General features: G+C 43.4%; 3 protein-coding genes across 10 annotated transcripts; 2 read left to right on the top strand and 1 right to left on the bottom strand.

Moving 5' to 3' along the window:
- Nucleotides 1–1,427: 1,427 nt before the first annotated feature.
- LOC133479799 (lipid scramblase CLPTM1L-like) lies at nt 1,428–8,697 on the bottom strand. 6 transcript variants are annotated; one of them, XM_061777224.1, is made up of 18 exons: nt 8,580–8,697; nt 8,023–8,496; nt 7,814–7,905; nt 6,692–6,869; nt 6,195–6,316; nt 5,979–6,057; nt 5,229–5,346; nt 5,028–5,122; nt 4,681–4,765; nt 4,501–4,601; nt 4,368–4,421; nt 4,237–4,293; nt 4,087–4,169; nt 3,021–3,055; nt 2,398–2,453; nt 2,254–2,298; nt 2,027–2,160; nt 1,428–1,873 (listed from the first exon to the last, which is right to left on the bottom strand). In XM_061777224.1, exons 2-18 carry the CDS (start codon nt 8,203–8,205, stop codon nt 1,804–1,806), a joined length of 1,587 nt encoding a protein of 528 aa, XP_061633208.1. In that variant the 5' UTR covers nt 8,206–8,496; nt 8,580–8,697; the 3' UTR covers nt 1,428–1,803. The 6 variants fall into 6 exon arrangements, 3 of the variants coding, with proteins under 3 accessions (XP_061633208.1, XP_061633210.1, XP_061633209.1); XR_009789074.1 differs by lacking the exon at nt 1,428–1,873 and adding an exon at nt 2,777–2,890 and having other exon boundaries at nt 2,122–2,160; nt 8,023–8,617; XR_009789073.1 differs by lacking the exon at nt 1,428–1,873 and having other exon boundaries at nt 2,113–2,160; nt 2,398–2,890; nt 8,023–8,611.
- Nucleotides 8,652–13,777, top strand: mrs2 (magnesium transporter MRS2). Of its 2 annotated transcripts, XM_061777227.1 has the most exons (12): nt 8,653–9,254; nt 9,465–9,529; nt 9,748–9,784; nt 10,165–10,277; nt 10,813–10,974; nt 11,044–11,174; nt 11,417–11,533; nt 12,073–12,142; nt 12,236–12,318; nt 12,380–12,497; nt 12,704–12,817; nt 12,909–13,777. In XM_061777227.1, exons 1-12 carry the CDS (start codon nt 8,999–9,001, stop codon nt 12,951–12,953), a joined length of 1,311 nt encoding a protein of 436 aa, XP_061633211.1. In that variant the 5' UTR covers nt 8,653–8,998; the 3' UTR covers nt 12,954–13,777. The 2 variants fall into 2 exon arrangements, with proteins under 2 accessions (XP_061633212.1, XP_061633211.1); XM_061777228.1 differs by lacking the exon at nt 9,748–9,784 and having other exon boundaries at nt 8,652–9,254.
- Nucleotides 13,778–13,920: 143 nt separating this feature from the next.
- Nucleotides 13,921–20,588, top strand: fez2a (fasciculation and elongation protein zeta 2a). Of its 2 annotated transcripts, none has more exons than XM_061777230.1 (9): nt 13,921–14,580; nt 16,028–16,136; nt 16,287–16,409; nt 16,541–16,673; nt 17,166–17,437; nt 17,524–17,604; nt 18,135–18,210; nt 18,287–18,352; nt 19,898–20,588. In XM_061777230.1, the coding sequence occupies exons 1-9, from the start codon at nt 14,264–14,266 to the stop codon at nt 19,912–19,914; spliced, it is 1,194 nt and encodes a 397-aa protein (XP_061633214.1). In that variant the 5' UTR covers nt 13,921–14,263; the 3' UTR covers nt 19,915–20,588. The 2 variants fall into 2 exon arrangements, with proteins under 2 accessions (XP_061633214.1, XP_061633215.1); XM_061777231.1 differs by having other exon boundaries at nt 19,246–20,588.
- The last annotated feature ends 249 nt before the right edge of the window (nt 20,589–20,837 follow it).

Genomic DNA, 20,837 nt, shown 5'->3' with positions numbered 1-20,837 from the left:
AACGACGAACAAGAAGTCGCAGTGTTTTTTTTCTTTCCCAGGCAACGGTCCGTCGGCTCGGTACCTAAAGTGTCCACGACTGTCATGCAGATGTCCAGAGGCGCTTGACATTCCTGCGTGCTGGCGTTGCACTCGTCATTCGTGAGCGAAGAACTGCACACGTAGCAGCTCAATGGCACAACTGCCAACAGGAGACAACGCATTTTCCAAAAGAAGTTATAAAATTGAAAGATCATTTTAGAAAGTTGTTTCCCCATAATTATAAACCCCATGCGAACTTCCTGCGATCCATAGCTTGTCGTCATCTTATGTTATTGCACATAATTATTCACCACTAAATGATTGTTTTGAAGCCGGGAGCTATAATTCATGCAAACAACTATACGGAAGAGATGTAATATATCATATTTTTGTCATGAACAAGAATGCAATATTCGGTGGAAAATGTCCAAACACATTAATAATGCAAAGAAAATGTAATGCATTCTTAATTGGGGGATGTTATGTAAAGTTTAGTTCCAATATGAAACAAAAAATATGATTCTATGTATTTTATCAGTTTGAATCCTGCTAACAAATAAATTGGGACGAAAACAAAAATGTGAACTGTTGCTTTGATACAGTGAAGGTTAGTCTTCAGTTAAACTTTCTTGCTTCTAGTCAGTTCTTTGTTCCCCAAAGTACTTCACCGCTTTGTTTCAATTATCTTTCAATTTAATCAGACAGGAAGCCACTCTGCATCAAAAAAAAAATATATTTTATTTTTTTTTTAAATATATTTGGCCTTCAAGCACGAAAGTTGACCACTCACCTGGAGAGAAGAGGAGGGGGAGGAAGACGAGGCCGAGCAGCATAGTGACCACAACCGCAGACTGACTCGCTGCTCACCACCTGAATCTGCCACCCGCTTTGTTTTGGGTACAATCCCACTTGATCACAGTTCCACCCATGTCATCTACCATCGAGGCATTCAGCTGAAAGCATTTCATAAATGCTGTCGTGCAGTGTGTGTGTGTGTGTGTGTGTGTGGCATTCTTTGATGCTTGGTTTCATAGATACTTGTCGCGTGTTATTCTGCTGTCAGTCATACTGTCCAAATGAAAGCCAATTCCAAAGCCTTGTTTTTTTTGTGTTTGTTTGTTTTTCCTTTGCAAGTACGCACATGTTGACTTGTGCTGCATGACTGCTTGACAAGTTGTTTTGTCTTTGTCTTTTCTCTAATCAAGTGCCAACTCCTATGCATTGCATAATGGCAGTATGGCACCCTTTCTAACAAATTCAAATACATACTTGGCGTGTCATAAAACAGCATTCTTACATTTGTCCTGTGTTAAAGTTGAAATGTGTAGCACACACAAATGTAGACATACTCACACACGAGCACATTATCAGTTCCTTGTAAGTCATTGCGCAACCTGAACATTCAGCACAAACAAAAACATTGTTTATTCAAGTGCAAAATCATACAGTCAATTAGAAACAGTTTGGAGCATGACATTTCTCTTCATAGTCAGCAGTTTGCATTCAGCCTATTTACATTTGCAGTGGAAATACGCATCAAGTGAACTTTATGAGCAACAGGCGCATGTGTCAATTATGAATTCGGTTCCGCACCCTCATGGAGCTGCGGCATAGCGAGGATGAATGTTAAATGGCTCCACTCACGCTGTATGACACGACAAATGCACATTATGGGTGTATTTATGACGGTGTGGCTCTTCTCTCACAGAACGTGTGAAAGAGGAAAGGAGCGCTGGCGAGTCCACCGTCTGACTTGTGGTCGGTGTTTGCTTTCCCGCCAGCTCACTGAGTCTTTTTGACTTTCTTGCTGTGAGATCCGCTTTCGGATCTTCTGGCCTTCGGGGCCAAACGCCTGATGGGGAAGCACAAGGTAAGACAGTAGGAAGTCTGCGGTTATTTCGATGACCATTCAGACAGCGCTGTAGTTGGCCCTGCTAGTAAGACCTTTGACCTTCGTTGTTCAGGCCCTCCGCGTATTAGTGATAACTAGACTCGTGTGTGCTACCTTCTTTGGTAGAGGTAGATGAGGAAGAAGAGCTCATCTCTGAAACAGGAGAGTTGGTGAGAGGACAAGAAAGCCTCAGAGGAGGAGAAGATGGCGGCACAGAAGCAAAGGTCTGAAATCAGCGTGTTGACTCCCTGGCAGAGAGGAGGGGGGTGCATTTAAAAAAAAAATACACCTTCCTGTGAAATCCAATTTCTTGCAATTGAAAGTTGGGTCATCCCACTCACTCTGTACATCAACACTGCCCCCTGCAGGTGGCTCACAGATCGCAGCTGGTAGGAAAACATCACATCATAATTGATTATTGATTAGTATTCCACTTTAAAGGAGCTCGGAAATGTACTGTAAGAGGTTTTAAGTACAGGACTGACCTTGTGGTTAATAAATAGCTGAGGAGCCATAGACAGAAAGCCAAATGCATACACTCCTGTGATGTAAAACAAAGGACGTGATGACTTGTCAGAAGTCCAAAAGGAAAACAACTGAAATAGGAAGCTTCTGTCCCTACATTACTGGCATACTGTACTGTACTGTACTGTACTGTACTGTCAAATAATTGCACTCAAAATTATTCAAAACCAGTCTCAATTAGATTTATTTACCACATGTACAAACTACTCACCGTTTTTGAATAAGCCAACAAAACGAGCACATTTAATAGCTCAACACAACAAATATTATTTGCACTTCCTCCACCTTCACCACAAAGTGACACTTTTAATCTGAAAAGTATATGATAAGCATATTTACAATTTAGTAGCGCACCCTGTCGCTGTCATGATCGGCTGCAGACGTTTTGCATACTCAGATGTCGCTTTTTTTTCCGGCAGCATTCCTGCCCATTCTCACGTGCAATAGTTTTTCCTTTTGAGTGCGACCGAATAAAATCTGGGTTAAAACTTCCTGCATTGCTTGAACAAATGTCATGAATTTGACAGCTGGAAGAAAATGGAAATATGCTCAGATAACACAATGATTATTAATATGACCTCACCAGTCACCAGGCTGTTGACCATCCAGGAAAAGTAACTGTTAAAATTGAACACATTGATGTGTTAATTCACCTAATTATGGCCACACACATACACAGACTAACACAGATTTTAGTTGTCAAATGCACGCATTTAACCCAGGGATGAGTAAACGTTTGTGCTCAATGGCCTCTTTTAATTTTTTATTTTTTTTAATTTTTTTTTTTTTTTTTAAACGGACAGCGGGGCCACTTCATTCGTAAAAAGTCATTTTACTAATAAAATGTTTACAAATTCAACAAGTCTCAGTTTTAATTATATTATTTATAATTATTTTACCAATTAATACAACCAATAAATACAGTACATGTTGGGCATGTTCAAATATAAAATTCGATTATAATTGCACTTCCCCGACTATTTAAAAACGTCTAACATACTCTATATGTAAGATTATTCATTTGACTATTTTCAACAAGTAAATCGTCGTCCAATTATTGAATTAGTTAATAAAATTATTAATTAATTAATAAAAATGTAAATAATGAATAAATACACGTACAATATGTGAAATTCATTCTCATTTCAATTCTATTATTCATGAACTACAAACCAATCTCTTAATCAAATAATTACAAAATAATGAATTGAAGATAGAAGGTAAAATACATCAATTAACCTATTATTGAATGCACTCACTGGAGTAAAAATAATGAAATACATTTGAATTGACCAATTTTGAAAATGTGTCCCGTTGCTCATGTAAATATGTTGGGCGGGCCGGATTAAAGAATGGAGCAGGCAGAGTGTGGGCTGCCAACCATACTTTTCCCAGCCCACATTCCATCGTGCCACAACATTTATTCACCTTAAGTGCATTTTGTGCTTGAGCTTCCTTACTGGTTGTGTATATAACTAATATATCTAATCGTATAAATCAGGGAAGTGTTGCGCATGAGGGCGCTGTAAGTATCCAACCGGCTGGCGGGAGTGAGACGTGATCACGTCGCGACGCCGGTCAGACCGAGTCCAGATCCAAATCCAAACGATGAGGCAGAGGAGCAGCGATTTTGACGGTGAGCCACTCACCTTTTTTGCCGTAAGTAAGCCAGTGAGAAAATAGCTCCACTGATGCACAGGGGATAGATCAAGTAGGACAAGTATGCGGACGCCTGGAGAGAAACAGCACGTCAAACGTGCGTAAAAGTAGGACATCGGAGCATTGGCAAGTCGAAGCACCTGCTTGTCAAACTGCACTGTCCTCTGTTCCTCTTCGTCCAGCTTGTTTACCTGCACCTAGAGACCCAACTATTGATCATCACATCACTTTGCACAGATGCTAACGTGAGTGCGCTTCCTTCGGTACTCACGGTGGGTCGTCCCCAGTTCGCCTTGATCCGAAATACTTTAAACACCTTCCACACCTGATGAGACAGCGTACCGTCGCTCCATTCCAATTTCCGTTCGGTGCTCGGTGTTATTTCTGACGTGTCGCAACAATACCTCCACGCATGCTGCCAGCCCGACAGGAAGTAACACGAGCAGGCTGGTCTCCTCCAGCAGATGCAGGAAAATCAGCAGCGTGCCCAGACTTCGCCACAAAACTGTTTTGAATGTGTACAAAATGTAGTTCTTTGCACTCTCTCGTGTCATGGTTTGTCTTTGCACATGAGGGCCTCTCACCGGATTTCCTGGACATTCCTGCCATGCTCTTCTTTTTCCCCCACGAGCTGATGTCATTTTTGAGAGCCAGGAGTTCACATATGAGCTGTGAAGGTTAGAGGTCGCCAACGCAGAGACAAACAGCCATTCGCACTCATCGAGTGACAGGAAAAGCCTACTCGAACATCTGAACTTCATTTGCGGTGAAAGGTATGTGCTGATTCCCGTTTAACATGAGTTTGATTGTGATTGATTAATTATGAACACAACCACATCCTTAGTTATCATTAAAAAAAAAAAACTTGCATTTAAACAAGGGTGTGTAGACTTTTTACATCGACTGTGTGGGCAAATGTAAACCAACTTACTTGCAGGGCCGTGATGAGGGCGTTCAGCAGTAACAGGTACAGATTCGAGCCCGCCAGAGTCCCTTTAATCTCATCAATGTACTCCTCCGAGAAGCCTGCACGAAAAAAACCCCCACAAATACGTAACTCCGTTTGAAAATACTTCCAAGAAATACTTCCTTGCAGCAGCTTTTGGGAACGTATTCCTCCATTCATCCTCACCGAACTGCCGCAGGGAGTAAACCACATCCTGGAGATGGACCCAAAATCGGAATCTCCTCAGAGAAAGGCCCTCGTAGGACACAGTGAGGGGCAGGTGGGTGGTGCTTCTGTTGATCTCCTGTGGAAGGACGCACAGAAGAGTAGTAGCGCGCCCATGCACTGCAATACATACGCCACATACTGAGAGACTGGAAGAGTCACAGAAAGCCATAGAAGTGGACCTCCTTGGAAATGTTTTGGATTTTGCCGTTCAGCTTCCTTTTAGAGAATGAGGAGCAAAAAAGTACTGAAGCATTGAACAGTTGGATACGTGCGTTTAAAAGTTTACAGAAGGTCCAATTAAATTCCCCCGCAAATGTTTTATATACTCTCAGTTCAGCACACGCAACTTCAACTCGTCGCAGATTTATGTTTTTTTTTTCCAATTCTTTATCTAATTTTTTTCAAGTTGTTTTTTAAAAATTTAATTTTTTTTTTTTTTTTTTTTGTGTGGGGGGGGGGGGGGGGGACAATCCCGAAAACACTTATTGGCCGTTTATCCCCGTTTATTCAAGATTTTTTTTTCTTTTTTGCACTTACAATAGGTGTCCATAATCTGATGATTTGGGCTTTCCGCGGTCCAGCCCGGTCCTTATTGGCCGAATAGCGGGGGGTCAAGTGTAACGCATTTTAGGTTCATCCTGCAATTTCACCTGAAAGCCAAATATTCCTCACACTTTGTGAGACGTGTGTGGTGCAAGGCTGCTTTACCATGAGATCTCTGACTCTGAAGCTGAGCTCGTCGATGAGCAGCAGAGGAAGGTAGAGGATCCGTCTTCCTTCCTGGGAGCTGACGGAGAACGTTTAAGTTGAAACGGCTCCACTGACTCATGGAGAATTTCTCCCTTATCGCAGGCCGATCAGTGTTCTAAAAGTGTGATCAGTTCTGCAGAGCATTACTGTACTACATTCCGTCGTGCGACTTACATTCTAACGTAGCGGCGCATGTCGCTGGGGAGTCCTCCCTTGGCGAAGGTGAAGTCCTCTGACATCATCGTGACTGACAGCCGGGGTCTCCAGTGGGATACAGGATGCTTTAATTTGGAGCGCTAACGAAGCCACACACACACAAAAACAATCAATTTACTTTTTTTTTTTTTTGTGTCCTACACCACACTTGCCCTGTGATTAATAGAGATTATTTCATCAAAAGGACCCAAATTAATTAATCAGTAGATTATTTTTTTGTTTTATTATTGAATGCCACGACTAGTTTTTACTACAGATTCCATGTACTAATTTTCCTCATGTGCATGGTACACATTGGTGAGACATCCATAGCTGACATAAATGGTATCAATATTATTTTATTTGAGTGCCTCTTAGGGGATGTCGTCAATCATTGCCAACTGTGGCCCTGCGAAGCCCTTTGAGACTCTTTTGCGATTAAGGGCTATACAAATAAACTTAACGTGTCCGTGTACCTTCTGAGTGTCTCTGCGCCCTTCAGTGTTTGCGGGGCTGATGTGGGTGGTAAGCAGAGCTGCGTGGTGCACCTCTCGCCTGTCCTCCAGCGGGGAAACACTGGCCTTGTGGACGTACACCACCGCATATAAACTGCCGTTGGCTCGAGTCTCTTCTGGTAGGGGAACGTTCACTTGCCTGCATGCACACACCAGACGAACACAGCACAGGTTTCAGTAGAAATAAGCAGTGAAAATATTTTATTCATAAGAGGCCTGTCTGAACAAATTCCATTTACTTTGGTATTTTTACAATATGTTATGCAATGCATTCACCGGCCACAGCAGATAATGCTAATCTAATAAAATCAGATCTCCTACAATTACTGCATGTTCCTTTTATGCTAGGAATGCGATTGCAGTACGTACTGCGGTGGTGTAGAAAAGCACTGCTGTACATACTAATACTAGTTACTGTATATATAGGGGTAAAATATTAGAAACGCATCTCGTTTTGATGCAGCGCATAATAATAACCTCCCCTTTTTTTTTTTTTATTGTTGACTCACAAGATAGAAGCTGGAGAAAACTAACACACAACACAAATCACCGATTAATACGTCACCCATCATCTTACCGCTCAACCAGAAGCATACTACAAATTAAAGCAAACCCTCAATCCAATGCACCGCTCAAAATAGCCATCTCAGTTTCATAAAATATTTCCATTTACAGTATATTCATCCAACAGCGTGCGTAACATTTTGGGAAACACACACCGAAAACAAACACTGTCGTAGATTTAAGACAAAAATCACTCGCTTAAGTCACGAAAACAAGAAGCCTATGCAGGAAACTATAGTACAACATCAAGTACTTTTCCAGTGGTGTCGATGTTTCACAATAGCCGAGCTCATTTATTTTCCAACGTAAAGTATTTTGTGTGTGTCATCTTATACTTTAAAACTAAAGTAAATACCGTACAGGTACTATGTTGCCCTACAGCACAGTACAGTATTTATGTAATCATTTCTTATTCCCTAATCCCTATATGAGGCCACACCATGAACCGTAAGAATAGAGATTGGCTTTGTTATACTTGCGTAAATTCAGTAAGGTAATACAAAGTAAATGTTAACCCACCTCTGAAATGTCGAGTGAGGGTCGAAAGGATCAATTCTGAGAGCCAGGTTGAGCTGACTGTTCTCTGGAACAAGGCAGGTGAACACACTCAGCTGGACAAAAAAAAAATAATATATACATATATATATATATATATATATATATATGTAATATGAATATTTGTCAGGAGTGTGGGGGTACTCGTGGGGTGTGTAAGCATCAGAATGTACCTGCAGTCTGGGTCTGGCCGACAGGTAGGAAGTGATGCAGCCCTCCCGTCGGCCCTCATCGCACGGCTTGGTGTTGAGGAATCCGTAGAGCAGCCACGCGGTGTGGGCCGTGTAGACCATGAAGACCCCCAGGAGGAGCTTGGATGTGGCGCTCCTCTTGCTGGAGCAGCACGATGGGAACATGATGCAACGACCCCCCCCCCTCCCCCCCCTAAAAAAACAACAACAAAGGAGTGAGAGGGAATGGGATTTGGTGGATTAAGGTCTGCTGCGGTCCCGCCGCAGCATCCTCCTTCCCTGGATTTTTTTTGTTTTGTTTTGTTTTTTCTCCTTCCCTTGGATGCTGATGAAAGAAGATGCCCGACTGCGTGGGCAGTTTTTGCGCGCGCTAAACGACAACACGACCCACGTTGGAGCTTTCGAAGCACATCGATAACGTGCGACGGTCTGAGTGCACGAGTTCCAATTGAAGATCTAAGGGAATAAATAAAACCTTTTTAAAAAGTCAAGAATCTTGAAGTTGGGAAAAAATATAAACGCTGTAAAAGCGTACTAACTGTATCTGGATGAAAGGGAGGGAAATAAATGTGGGGAGTGAGCGTCATCCTCTGAAGATCTTTGGCGTTCTCGCGGTGCATTGTGGGTAGAGGACACAGCTCCTGTCTCGGAAGTTTCCAATTTTTCGCCCGCGGCAACTTCGTTCGAGGCGAATCTGTCGCTTTAACTCCGTTTGAGCTTTCTTGCGTTCTTTGCGTTTGAGGCGATTGTCAGCGAGATTGGAACTCGGTAATCCGGCTAACTAGCTGCTATGCTAACTCCGGACTGGACAGCGCCTCCTCGAGCTCATTAAGATGTTCAAAACACAAGTCGGGTGTCATTTTTTTATTATGGGGGACTAGTTCTCCCCACCTGTCCTCAAGTCACAATTCCTTGCCCCTTGTGTTGCGTGGTCTTGGGAATTAGGTTCGCTTCGGAGATGAAACTACACAGAATGCTGCTGAGCGAATGTATGAAGCGCTCGGGGATGTGTCTCCGGTCCACAGGACACTTGCGTTCAAAGCGCCTCTTAAGCTCTGGCACGGGAGGCACTCAAGCCGTCGGTGCGAGGTACGCGCCTTGCGGCGGCCAAGGCGCTCCCGAGGCACTTCGCTCGCCGCTCGAGTCGAGAAGAAGAGGTCCGGCTCGCTCGGCGACAAACGAGCACCTGCTGCGAGGGGGAGCATCATTGCCCGGTGAGACCTTGGCCAAACCGCCCGCTGAACTCATCGTGGCGCTAGAATTCATGTGACAATCACGACGCGCGGTTGCTCCCGAAGAGCACATCCGCCAGGTGCTCTCATGATACCGACATTATGAGATGCACGGATGTTGTGACATTTCAAAAGTCATTTTTATTGTATACATTTTTTTTTTTTTTTAATGTTGCGTGTGTCTTTCAACAGGGTCCATCGTCCGCCGCGTAATGACCGAAGCGCCTCTTTCCATTGTGCCGCCACCTTTTGTCGTGGTAAGCCGAATTATAATGACATATAATCAATGGTTTTCAGTCATGATGACCTCACCCCTGTCCAGGGACTGAGAGGCAGCTTTCGCAAATGCACAGTATCATATCTTGTGATGATAAACTGAACAACAAGGTGATCTGTGCGTGGTCCGAGTGATGCTCCGTCACATTTCACACCATTTGCACACAGTTGTAAAATAATTTCTCCTGTTGTTTGACAGATGAGATTTGATCAGGAGGGAAATGTTACATCATTCGGTAAGTAAAGGGGGAGGGGAAAAAAAAGGTTGATTTGTGTGCAACTCTTGTAGATTCATCAACGAGGATTTTTCAAATTGTCTCACTGGCATTTTCGGAGCAGTTGTGGACCGTCTCATGATGTGGTGTGTCAGTGTCATTATCGGAATTTCTTTTCTCCCGTATTTTTTTCATGTGATCCATGCAGTGGCATAGTTGAATACGCTGGGTCTTTTGAGCCGTGTTGACATCACTCAGCTCGCGTTCTGTTTGAGGCCTTACTTTTGTTGTTTAGTTTAACGTGGTTTCCAAAGTCCTGTAAGCCTTCAAAAAAAAATACAAAAAAATCCCTTTGTTGTTACAGTTCACTCACTCTATATGCTGTTTTTCTCTGTTTATAGAGAAGAAGAAAACTGAGCTGTGCCAGGAATTAAGTCTTCAGGCCAGGGATCTTCGCTTCCAGCACAGTACCAGCCTCACCACCAGAAACAACTGCATTATCCTGCGAATGGAGGTATGCTCATGTGAAGAGGGAAGGACAAATGGAGGCTCAGCTCCTGGGGCTGCAGGGACAGAGTCGCCGCTGCGGGTTCGGTGGGGTAAAGGTTCATTTTGAGGCTGTTGGAAGTAGAATACAGAAATTGAATCGGTTGGAGGAAATGTGCCTCAAGAATCACAGTATCGTCTGCATTTTTTATTTTTTGTTTTTTTTGCTCTCCGTCGTGCCACCACAGAAGAGTACAAATGATGGCAAAGAGGTAAAAATATGCCAGCCATCAAAGTTAGTCAAAATTGATGTATGCAATCTCTGTCCTGGCCGCCCGGTACAAAACGGCAAAGTCTACAACAAGATAACTGTTTCCGTCACAAAGTGAGCGTCACTTCAGGAACGAATTGTGCATGTGACGGGTCTATTTTCTTGCTTTCCAAACCAGCTTATGTTCTCTATCGATTTAGACTCTGGCCTCAAATATTTCCCGTTCAGATCAGACTAATGGACCCGTTAACTCAGTGACGACAAGGATAACAAGCTGTCATGGTCTCCGCAGTCTTTAAAAGCCATCGTGACTCCCCGTTGCCTTTTGGTGTTGGATTTCCGCGGCCTGGGTTTGGAGCGCTGGCTCGTGCTCGAGCTGGCCCCGCAGCTGGCTTCGCAGACGCACTCGCTGCCTTTTGAGTTCCGGGCGCTGGAGGCCATACTGCAGCACAGGGTGAGGCCCACCGCTCATTCTTTGAACCCACTGACAAGATAAAGGCTCGAGCGCATTTTCACCCGACAGGTAAACAACCTGCAAACCCGGCTCAACGAAGTTGAGCCAGTAATATTGGACGTTTTGGAATCTCTGGTGGATCCGAAAATCCTGTCTGCCGATAGAAGTAAACTCCACGTACTGCTGCAGAACAGCAAGAGGTAACCAAACATCCAACAAGAGCTGAAACGAATGTGAGCAGTGCTGAAAGAGTGTCTGTGATCAACAGCTGTAGAATTGATCCAGATACTTTGATTCGGTTTCCCTGATTTAATTACTTTAAAGCAGCCACATTTTGGTATTGAAATCTCATGTTCACTTTATATCAAAAACGCCGGTTCACCATTAACAGTGGTTTTTATGAACACAATTTTGTCGTTTGTCTTTTTGTGTTTCTCAACAGTTTATCAGAGTTGGAGACTGACATTAAGGTTTTTAAGGATTCCTTGCTGAAGATTTTGGATGAGGATGAAATCATTGAAGAACTCTGTCTCACCAAGTGGACGGACCCCAGAGTTTTGTAAGTTTTCTTGTTTTTTTTCAAACAAGCAACAAAAAAAACAACAAAAAAACCCATCCTATTATGATGTATTTGGATTGCTTCGAATGGGGGCAAACGATTGCCTGTCCTCAAAATGTTCAGATATAATTCATCTTGGAAAATGCTAAATATTCCTGCATTGCTATTTCTGCAACACCATAACACTCTTTTGTGATTTCCTGCCAGAAAATGTATGTTTAATTCAAAATTTGCCCAGTGCATTGATGATTTTGGCTGTGTGATTTTGACATTTCTGGCAGTATTTTGTCCTAAATATCAATAAATGTTATTTCACTGAATGGTCACATGGAGGCTTTTTTTTTTAAATTAATTAATTTTTTTTTTTAATGTTTTTACTCACTGTCAATACACTATTTCAATACACACACACAGAATGTAATTAAATATTGTTTATTTCATTATTGATGGTTCCGCTTGTATGCACAGCTATCTCTTATTCTTACATAAGTTTTGTTTGTTGTTGTTGTTTTTTCGTAGTAAATATTTTGTTTTTCTAGTGAGGAGAGCAGTTTGGGGATCGATCACGCAGAGGAGATGGAACATTTATTGGATAATTACTACATGCAGGTAAAAGAAGTTTATATGGATTTGACAATGATGTAGGTTCGAAGCTCGCTCCGTTCTTACACTGCGCTTGTGCCGTCGCCCCGGTCCGAATAGGCCGAGGAGCTGGGGAACGAGGCCAGGGAGCTGAAAGGCCTGATAGACGACTCGGAGAGTGTCATCTTTATCAATCTGGACAGGTACGTCTTGCTCTCCGCATAAACGCTCCCGTCCTGAAAGCTCCATCGCTGTCTGTTGTAGCCATCGAAATGTGATGATGCGTTTGAACCTGCAACTGACCATGGGGACCTTCTCACTCTCCTTATTTGGTCTCATCGGCGTGGCCTTCGGAATGAATTTGGAGTCGTCTTTTGAAGAGGTGAGATTGCCTTTGTTTTTGTTTTGGGCCATGTTTTAAAGTGTCCGCCTTCATCAAGTCCTCCAAGAGTCGTTAGTGAAGACGGAAGGGTCAAAGACATGTTTCTCATATATGATGAATTTTTGTCAGTGAGATTTTGTAAGCGCAAGAGCGGCTGTATGTGGTGTACGTAAAACGATATTTATTGACACGTTTCTGTGTTCCAGGACGCTCGTGTTTTCTGGCTGGTGACAGGATTCATGTTCCTCGGCAGCGGCCTGATTTGGAGGCGACTGCTGTCATTTTTGGGACGACACCTCGAGCCTGCATTACTCCCACCGGTAATACTCATACACACACGCGTACAGTACGCTTTTGATTACAATTGTCTTCTTCTTCTTTCTTTTTTTTTTTTTTCCCGGTTCTTGATAGATTCCTCCAGTTTGGAAGAGAAATCTGAAGGCTGGAGTGAGGTGATGCTAAGAAGCACTTTTAAGGTCAATAGACTGAGCTCATGTTTTGCACAAAAAAGACACAAATGAGGTGTTTCCCATCAGCATCGTGTTCAACTTTTTGTATGTCCTCGCGCATACAGTGTCTTCAAAATGTGCCACGAGTGACTAGATACCTCTCATTCACTTATCCATTGGTGGGGAAAAAAAAATCATTTCAGAGTGTAATGTAGAAAAATGAGACCTGTGTCATCTCATTTTGTTGTTATTACTGCATTCTATCATAATCATGTGTCAAATGCATGTATTGTTTGTGCCATATAATGACAATAAGATATATTTTTGTGTGTAACTATTTTAAATACGCTTCACATTTTGATGATTTTAATCCAGTCAATTCCTCAACCTTTTTCATCTACTGACTCATCCTTTCCTTTACATACTGTAAATGCATTAAATGGTCCACACCTCTCCCCAAAAAAAAAAAACAATTTTTTTTCCCCCCCCCCCCAAGTGTTCAAAGCCGTAATTGTTAATAATATCTCTGAACATAAAGAAAATGTAATTATATTTTCCTGCCCGTTGGTCACAGTACAGCTCAATTTTAGAATTTTATTGAATTCCACTAACTGTTGAATCACACCTGTATATTTTTTTTCCAATTGTCAGAATAGAAGTGAACTTTGACAAATTGGACTTGATTTTTGTAGTTCGCCTTGTACTTTTTGAGCCATGTACAGAGGATAACTAGGGCCGAGCACATATTCAGGTATGAAGCAAATGTTTTGGTAACAATATTTGCAGTACACATTTGCTGCCAAAAAATAAATAAATGAAAGAGCAAAGATACTTTTCCAGAGGAAGGAATCATACTGGCGTTTAGATAAAAATCCAGTCACCACAAAACGACTTTTTTTGTGTGTTTTGGGGGGATGATCACCAATCGTGATAAACTGTGGGTTACAATCCAAACGACTAGCCCTTTTCCAAGCAATATATATATATATTTTTTGACAAAACTTTCTGTTGATGTGTTTTTGTTTTTTACCCGATAGAGGGCGCTATCACGTTGCATCATTTGGACCTTTATAAACGTCACAAAAATCGAATGATTTACACATTAGTATGCACACGATGATGATGGTGGTGATGGTGATGAGTGTCGCGTTGTGACACGGTTGCGCGGTGCGGTGCGACGCAGCCGCTCGACGGCTCCGTGCAGCTTCCGGCAACCCGGCGGGCTCTCTGACTGCGGGGTTACGAAGAAGAAGACGACGGCGGGGGGGGGGGGGGGATGCCACGGCCCGTCAGCATCCAGCCCCGGCCCGTAGGACTATGGCGGCGCCCACGGCTCGTTTGGACGACGGCCGGCCGAGTTTGTGTGCAGATGTGCCGCCGACAGGAGCTGCCGCCGCCGCCGCAGAGACGCTCCTCCCGACGGCTTGCGACGCTAATGATGATGATGATGGTGGGCGACCTCCGGGGTCCCCGGGGAAACGCGGCGGCGCTTTCGCGTCCACGGGGGACCTGATGGACTATTTCGACGGGACTTTGTCTTTGTGCTTCGGGGACGGGAGCCCCGCAAGCCCCGCGGCGGACAACAGCGACGCCGTGACGGCGATCACCGAGGAAACGCTTGAGCGAGGGGACGAGTGAGTTGTGCGGCTCTCGGGCTCCCCGATCGTCAGCCGGCGGCGTCTTTTCACAACGAGGTTTATTGCCTCTTCGATGATCTCAGTCCATCAAAAGATGAATGATGCGCTTTGCAATTACGACGCACTTTTGTACGTAAAGCGGATCGCGCCGTCGTAACCCCTGTGCAGGTTTCTCCATGTAAAAAAAAACAACAAAAAATCGTATTATACGCATATATAATATATTAGTCAAACCGTATGTACATATAAACCATCACATCAGCTATATTTGCATATGAAATACGGTCTAATATTTTTTTAATCGACTCATATTATTAGTCATACTGTATACATATTTAAAGCATTAGTCAGATACTGTGCTATGGCTTTTGGTGGCGAAAACAATAACCCAACCTCCGAGTTGTGAGGCAGACATGCTAACCGCTAGGCTACCGTGCAGCCAGAACAACAAAATATGTTTGTTTGTTTTTTTAATATCAGCATAGCTCTTGTTTTGGATCCGAATAAACTGTGCTTGAAGGTCTTTTTTTTTTTCCTTTTTTTTTTAAAGGTGGTTATTTACACTATTTATACATTAAAATGTTGATAGTTTATGTTCACAATAAGTAGAAAGTGCATCTGTTTGGTGTGTGGGATGCAACTAATGACTATTTTAATAACTGATTAATCAGTCTATTTTTTCAATTCATCGATGAATTGAATTGAACTTAATTTGAATTGAACTTAATTTCCATCCATTTCTTTAAAAAAAAACAAAAAAAACAGGACATTATTTCAAACTGACAGTGCAGAAAATGCACAAACATGAATGTCAGAAAACAAGTTTCCAAAGTCATCGCAGGTGTTTATAAATGTCTTATTTTGTTTTAACCCAAAGATAATCGGTCGGCTTTCGTGGAGGACTACAGAAATCTGAGACTGTTTGCGGTTGAGAGGCTGAAATTCTGACGATTTGGACCTTTTTAAGTTAAATGTGTCGCAACGATTAATCGGTTCATCAAAATCGATTACTTGTCAATTAATCAATTGTTGCACGTCTTATTTAGATAAAAGGTTTCTTGCATTTGTTCTGAAAAACGGGGCTGTTTTCATGATTTGCAGATTACAATGTTGATGGGTGTTCACTGTGCAAAATATAGTAATTGCGTCTTGTGTGGTGTGGTAATCTCAACGTAATGCAAGTTTTTTTTTTTTTTTTTTTTTTACCTCTCTTTCTCTGTCTTTAGCTTCCCAAATCTTTTTTTTTTTTTTTTTTTTTCCCTGAAATAGCGTTTGTATCATTGCTTTGACTTTTGAAGTAAACAGAACAAAAACGAAATGGAGCTTTTTGAGTGTTTTTGTGTCTGAAGAAGCAGTGGCCAATGGAGAAAAGAGAAAAAAAACCAAAAAAAACGAGGCTCCGTCAATTTGGACGCAACAGACGTGACTTGACATGTGTCCACAGGATCTGGAATGCCTTAACAAAAAGCTACGGGCAGACGATGCCGACGGATTGGAAACATTCCCGAACTCGCTCCCTCCACGCGCCCGCAAGCAACCCGGAGGAGATGGCGGTCAGTGACTCCACACTCCCCTCCCCTCCCCTGCCCTCCCACTGTGTCCCACTTTTACTCCCCGCCAAATGTCTCTTCCATTCACCTGACAAATCTCAACCATGCCCCCCCCCCCCCCCCCCCCCCCCCCGCATGGGGGCGTCTACTTAGAGTCGCCGGACGAGCGACGTCGCGGCGGATGCGTCCGAAGCGGAGGAGCTGAGGGAACAGCTGGACATGCACTCCATCATCGTCTCGTGTCTCGGCGAGGAACCGCTCTTCACAGCCGAGCAGGTGAGCGGCGCCTGAGAGCTTTTCAAATGCAGATGATGCAGCATCTTAAGCAGGCTGTGGAGGGATTTGGAGGTGATTTTCTCTGGCGTATCCGCAGGCCTGATGTGTGTGCGTGTCAACTCGGTGTGTAGGTGATCGAGGAGCTTGAGGAGATGATGCAGGACTCGCCTGACTTGGAAGCCGAGCGCGATCCTTCGCAGTCTGACTCGTCCAGGATCTCTTTGGATGCCCAGCGACCCGGAAGAAGTCGCAGCTACGAAGAAAGTGAGTGTGTGCGATTCCGCTGGACTTTTGTGCGCGTGTAGATTCTCGAGTCGTGCAGGTCACGGTAATCAGCCACGCTTCTGCCAGACTGCCCAAGGGCAGCTAAGGCGACACAGGTAGCAAAACACATGGTGGCGGTTTAACCCCACTTATTCAAGAATATTTGGGGTTCCAAAAAAAAATTGGGAAAAAAAATGTATACCCATATTTTCAGACCGCGAATAGCAGGCCATCCACTGTATTCATACTTTTATCGTCTGAAAAAAAGCGTAAATTTTCTTATTAAAAGAAACAATTTTACACACATTTGGACTTTTTTTGTGATTTGTTATTTGACCTCGTCTACAAAATGGCCCGGCCCATCTGTTCACTTTCAAAATCAAATGTGGCACCACAAAAGTTTGCCCACGCCTGCTTTAGTGAAGACTCAAAGGTGGCCATTTTGTGCGCTTGTGCGTGTGTGTGTGTGTGTGTGTGTGTGCGCGCGCGCAGGAGTGTGTCGGCTAAACGTGGCGGCGCTGAACGAGCGTCTGGAGGCGACGGAGCTCGCCGTCAGGAGGCTCTCGGAGGAGCTGGTGCAGCATCTGGCTCTCCGGGACGAGCTGGACTTCGAGAAGGAGGTGAAGAACACGTTCATCTCGGCGCTCATCGACCTGCAAAACCGGCAGAAGGAGCGCGGCGAGGCGCTGAAGAAGAAGAAGAAGAAGAAGCTGAAAGGGGCGGCGGCAATGTCGCAGGGCCGCGCCGACAAGCCGCTCGGATCGGTGAGTGGATCTTTTCTGATTTGTGGCCTCTGATTTTGATTATGGTCTCATTTTACGCTCCCCTGCTGTTCTTGCTTCATCCTCAGCGTTTCAGCGTGGAGGGCCTCTCTTCTGTTATTCAGAACAGCTTTCGCCAAACATTCGGGAGCGCGCGCAGTGAAAGACAGGTTCATTTCTGTTGGTTTTCACGTAGTAGCTGTGATATTCGGCTTTTGGATGAAATTTCAGGTCGAACCTAAAATGCACAATAACCTTTACAGGTGAGCTTCATTTGGCCACTAAACTTTCATTTTTACCGCTCGGGAGCCCATTGTCCCTAACTTTTTGGGAGTTGTGTATATATGAGCAAAAGTCTTGGGACATCGCAACATGATCAATTGACTACAGAAGGGCAGGGCAGCGACTCATTTGAGTTCAGGGGGGGCCACATTCGCCTCAATAGGAGCTCAAGTGGGCCAGACTAGTATATTTGTGGCTTAAAAAGCGATAAGTCATGACTGTTCTACACTTTCTCCATTGTTATAGTGCCAATAATTACAAGCGCATTTGGAAAACATTCACATTTATTGATTATCATTCGCTGTAGACGTCCCAAATACTTTTGTCGTTTGGTTTCCTGCAATAACGTATGCTGTATAAATCCCGATTGGATGAGCTCATTGCTGAGTCCACATTTTCATTTTTCACGTCACAAAAGTATTTGACCACCGTCATCCCGTACGAAAACAAAGGACGCCCTCCTTCCGTCGAGGAGCTCCAGATCCTGATCAAAAGTACGTTTCTTTCGTCCGCGTCACGAAGTTTGACTCAGCAGGAAGTGAGCCCTCACTCCCATCTCCCACCTTTCAGTTCTGCACGCGATGAGGGACGACAGCGACAAGGTTCCGGCTCTCTTAACGGACTACATTCTCAAAGGTGGGCCTTTCTCCAACTTCATTTTGCATCTTCATCGAACAATATGTCTGTTGTGGTCGGTTTAGTTTACATCGGTGAACTGGCTGTGTTGTATCGGCCTCTGCTCTTTAGCTTACCCTACTTGGCAACCTGAAAATGATCCAGGGTGACCTTTGACCCAATTGCGGTACTTGGAAGGTCGACCAGAATACAACAAAGTTCTAGCGATAAAAAACAAACCAAAACAAAGTCAACATCTCCAACTGTGTTGAAAGCTAAAGAGAAAAAGTGCGTTTTAACAGAGGACTTAAAAACAGGAAGTGAACTGGTCTGTCTAATTCAACAAACGAGAAATGGATGAAACGAACAAATAAGAAATGCTGTGTTTCGCATTGTTAACATTCACTGTGACATAAGAGTAAAATAAAATGAGCCATGGATGTCATGTCAAACGTGACAACATATTTCCTACATACGAACACAACTACATTTTGATCATCAAGTCCTGAGCATATCGTCATTGTCGGGCGCAGACCTCCTCTATCCAAATTTAGTCCATTTCATATTTTTTTCACAAATTGAAACTATTGGTCAGTCCCCATGTGGGTCTGTTTTTATGTATTTTTTTTTTTTTTACAAATTATTGCCCAATCTACTTACTTTCTTCTTCCTTCATTGTGGCAAAGGCAAAGGCACATGCAGAGATGATGTTGGCTAAAACGGTGCACCGATGATATCAAATTCCATTTAAAGGCATATTTTTTTTCCCCCAAAAATGTGGAATGTTGTAAAGTGTATTTTGCGTGACAAACATCCCTTCGGCTTGCAATGCGTCCCGTTCGGTCTCCATTTTGTCTCGTCCTTTGTGTTTGCACTCTTGATTTATGCTCTTAACGCTGCCTTCCATTCGCTAGCTGTGGTGTGAGCGCCAGCCGGCCGGGGGGGAGGTTCGTGACCTTTCTTCGTGTGTTGTTGCTCACTGTGGCGCGCCGTCCCTTTTCCACACTGTAACTAACTGTGGTGCACTTTGACCCCAGTTTTCCCCACTTTGCGCTTGGATGCTTTATTTGTCGTTTAGCGACTGAATGTGACACACTTCCGCGATTGGATGTCTCGTTTTTCATCAACCCGTGGCATACACGAAATGTAAATACACGCTGGCACAACGCTCGCTCCATTTGCACACTCTAATGTGATCGAATACATTCCAAGAAGAGCTGTATCAAACATTTAGCGTTTTCAATTTAGGCTCAGAAATATTAATTGAACAATATGCTTATTGCGGTTGCACTGATGTACAACTGCATTCTAATTGCAGCAAACGACCTCAGCGTAAACTACACTCACAATAATAAAACTATTGCTAAATCAACTCTTCTCTGACAGCGTGGTATTTTAGCTGTCATTAAATGTATTGTGGTTGGTGATTGTGTATTTGAATTGATGTATTAGAATGTTTTTCCCAATTTCCCCTGCCCGCTTTATTTTGCCACGTGTTGGTTTTTACCACGGACTCCGTGCTGAGGCCTCACACATCACTCTGCTAATATTGATCTGCTGTTCCAGTGCTTTGCCCAACGTAGCCTGGAGGGATGGAGCCGCCGAACGCCGAGGCTCCAGATGATCGAGATGATTGGTTTTCCCAAACCTAAAGCACAATTCTGTAGCGAACGCTTCATTTCTGCATGCTGTTTCCTCAAGATGTGTCCCAGTGTTTTATTCATTTACTCGTATTCCTTGTGATTTTTGATGCGTCTGTGTTACTTTGGATTCTTAACCTCTTTTTATATTTATTTCTTGTCCAAGGAATATGCCTGAGTAGCAATGCGAGCCATGTAGCTGCTCTGCTTGTGCGATGCAAAGGGCTTTGCGTTAATCCCAAAGTGCTTACAACCTGCTGAGCAATGATCAAACGTGCACAAAGCGCGACGGGGCTTCCGGCCTAATCTCCACAGAGGTCTAATTGACAGACTGACTATGCATTGGAGTGATAATTAGTACTGTTGACCCAAGCACGGCCACCACTTTTGGTGTACCAGACACCCGGGTGTCGATGTGCCTGCTGTGCACGGAGCAGGAAATACTGCAGGACTTCTCCTCGTGGATGTATTGTATACATGCTGCCTTTCTAACTTTTTTTGTACACTGTAGAGGACGTATGAATCAGTGAATGTCGTATTACTAGACAATGTGTTTCCTGATTCATTGCTCATTTATTTTGCAAATGTTTCATTTGAAATATATTTATAAGACCACATCCTAGTTGGTGTCTGTGATTTTTATTTTGTATTTTTTTCTGGCAGTGTCATATGGTTGAAATTAAACATGGCACATTTTCAACGGGGAAACGTGCAATAAGTGATCATTTAGGCTGTGGAAAAAAATGAGATTGTCTTCACATCAATGCATACTCGGAAAAGTAAAAATGTAGATCACGCTTGCCCAAACATTTTGCCATCAAAATAAAATGAAATTATATTTTGGTTCCTAGAACCCATAAGGACAG

The sequence above is a fragment of the Phyllopteryx taeniolatus genome, chromosome 6 (genome assembly GCF_024500385.1).
Source record: "Phyllopteryx taeniolatus isolate TA_2022b chromosome 6, UOR_Ptae_1.2, whole genome shotgun sequence".
In the NCBI taxonomy this organism is placed as follows: Eukaryota; Metazoa; Chordata; class Actinopteri; order Syngnathiformes; family Syngnathidae; genus Phyllopteryx; species Phyllopteryx taeniolatus.
This window is presented reverse-complemented; position numbering and strand designations above follow the sequence as displayed.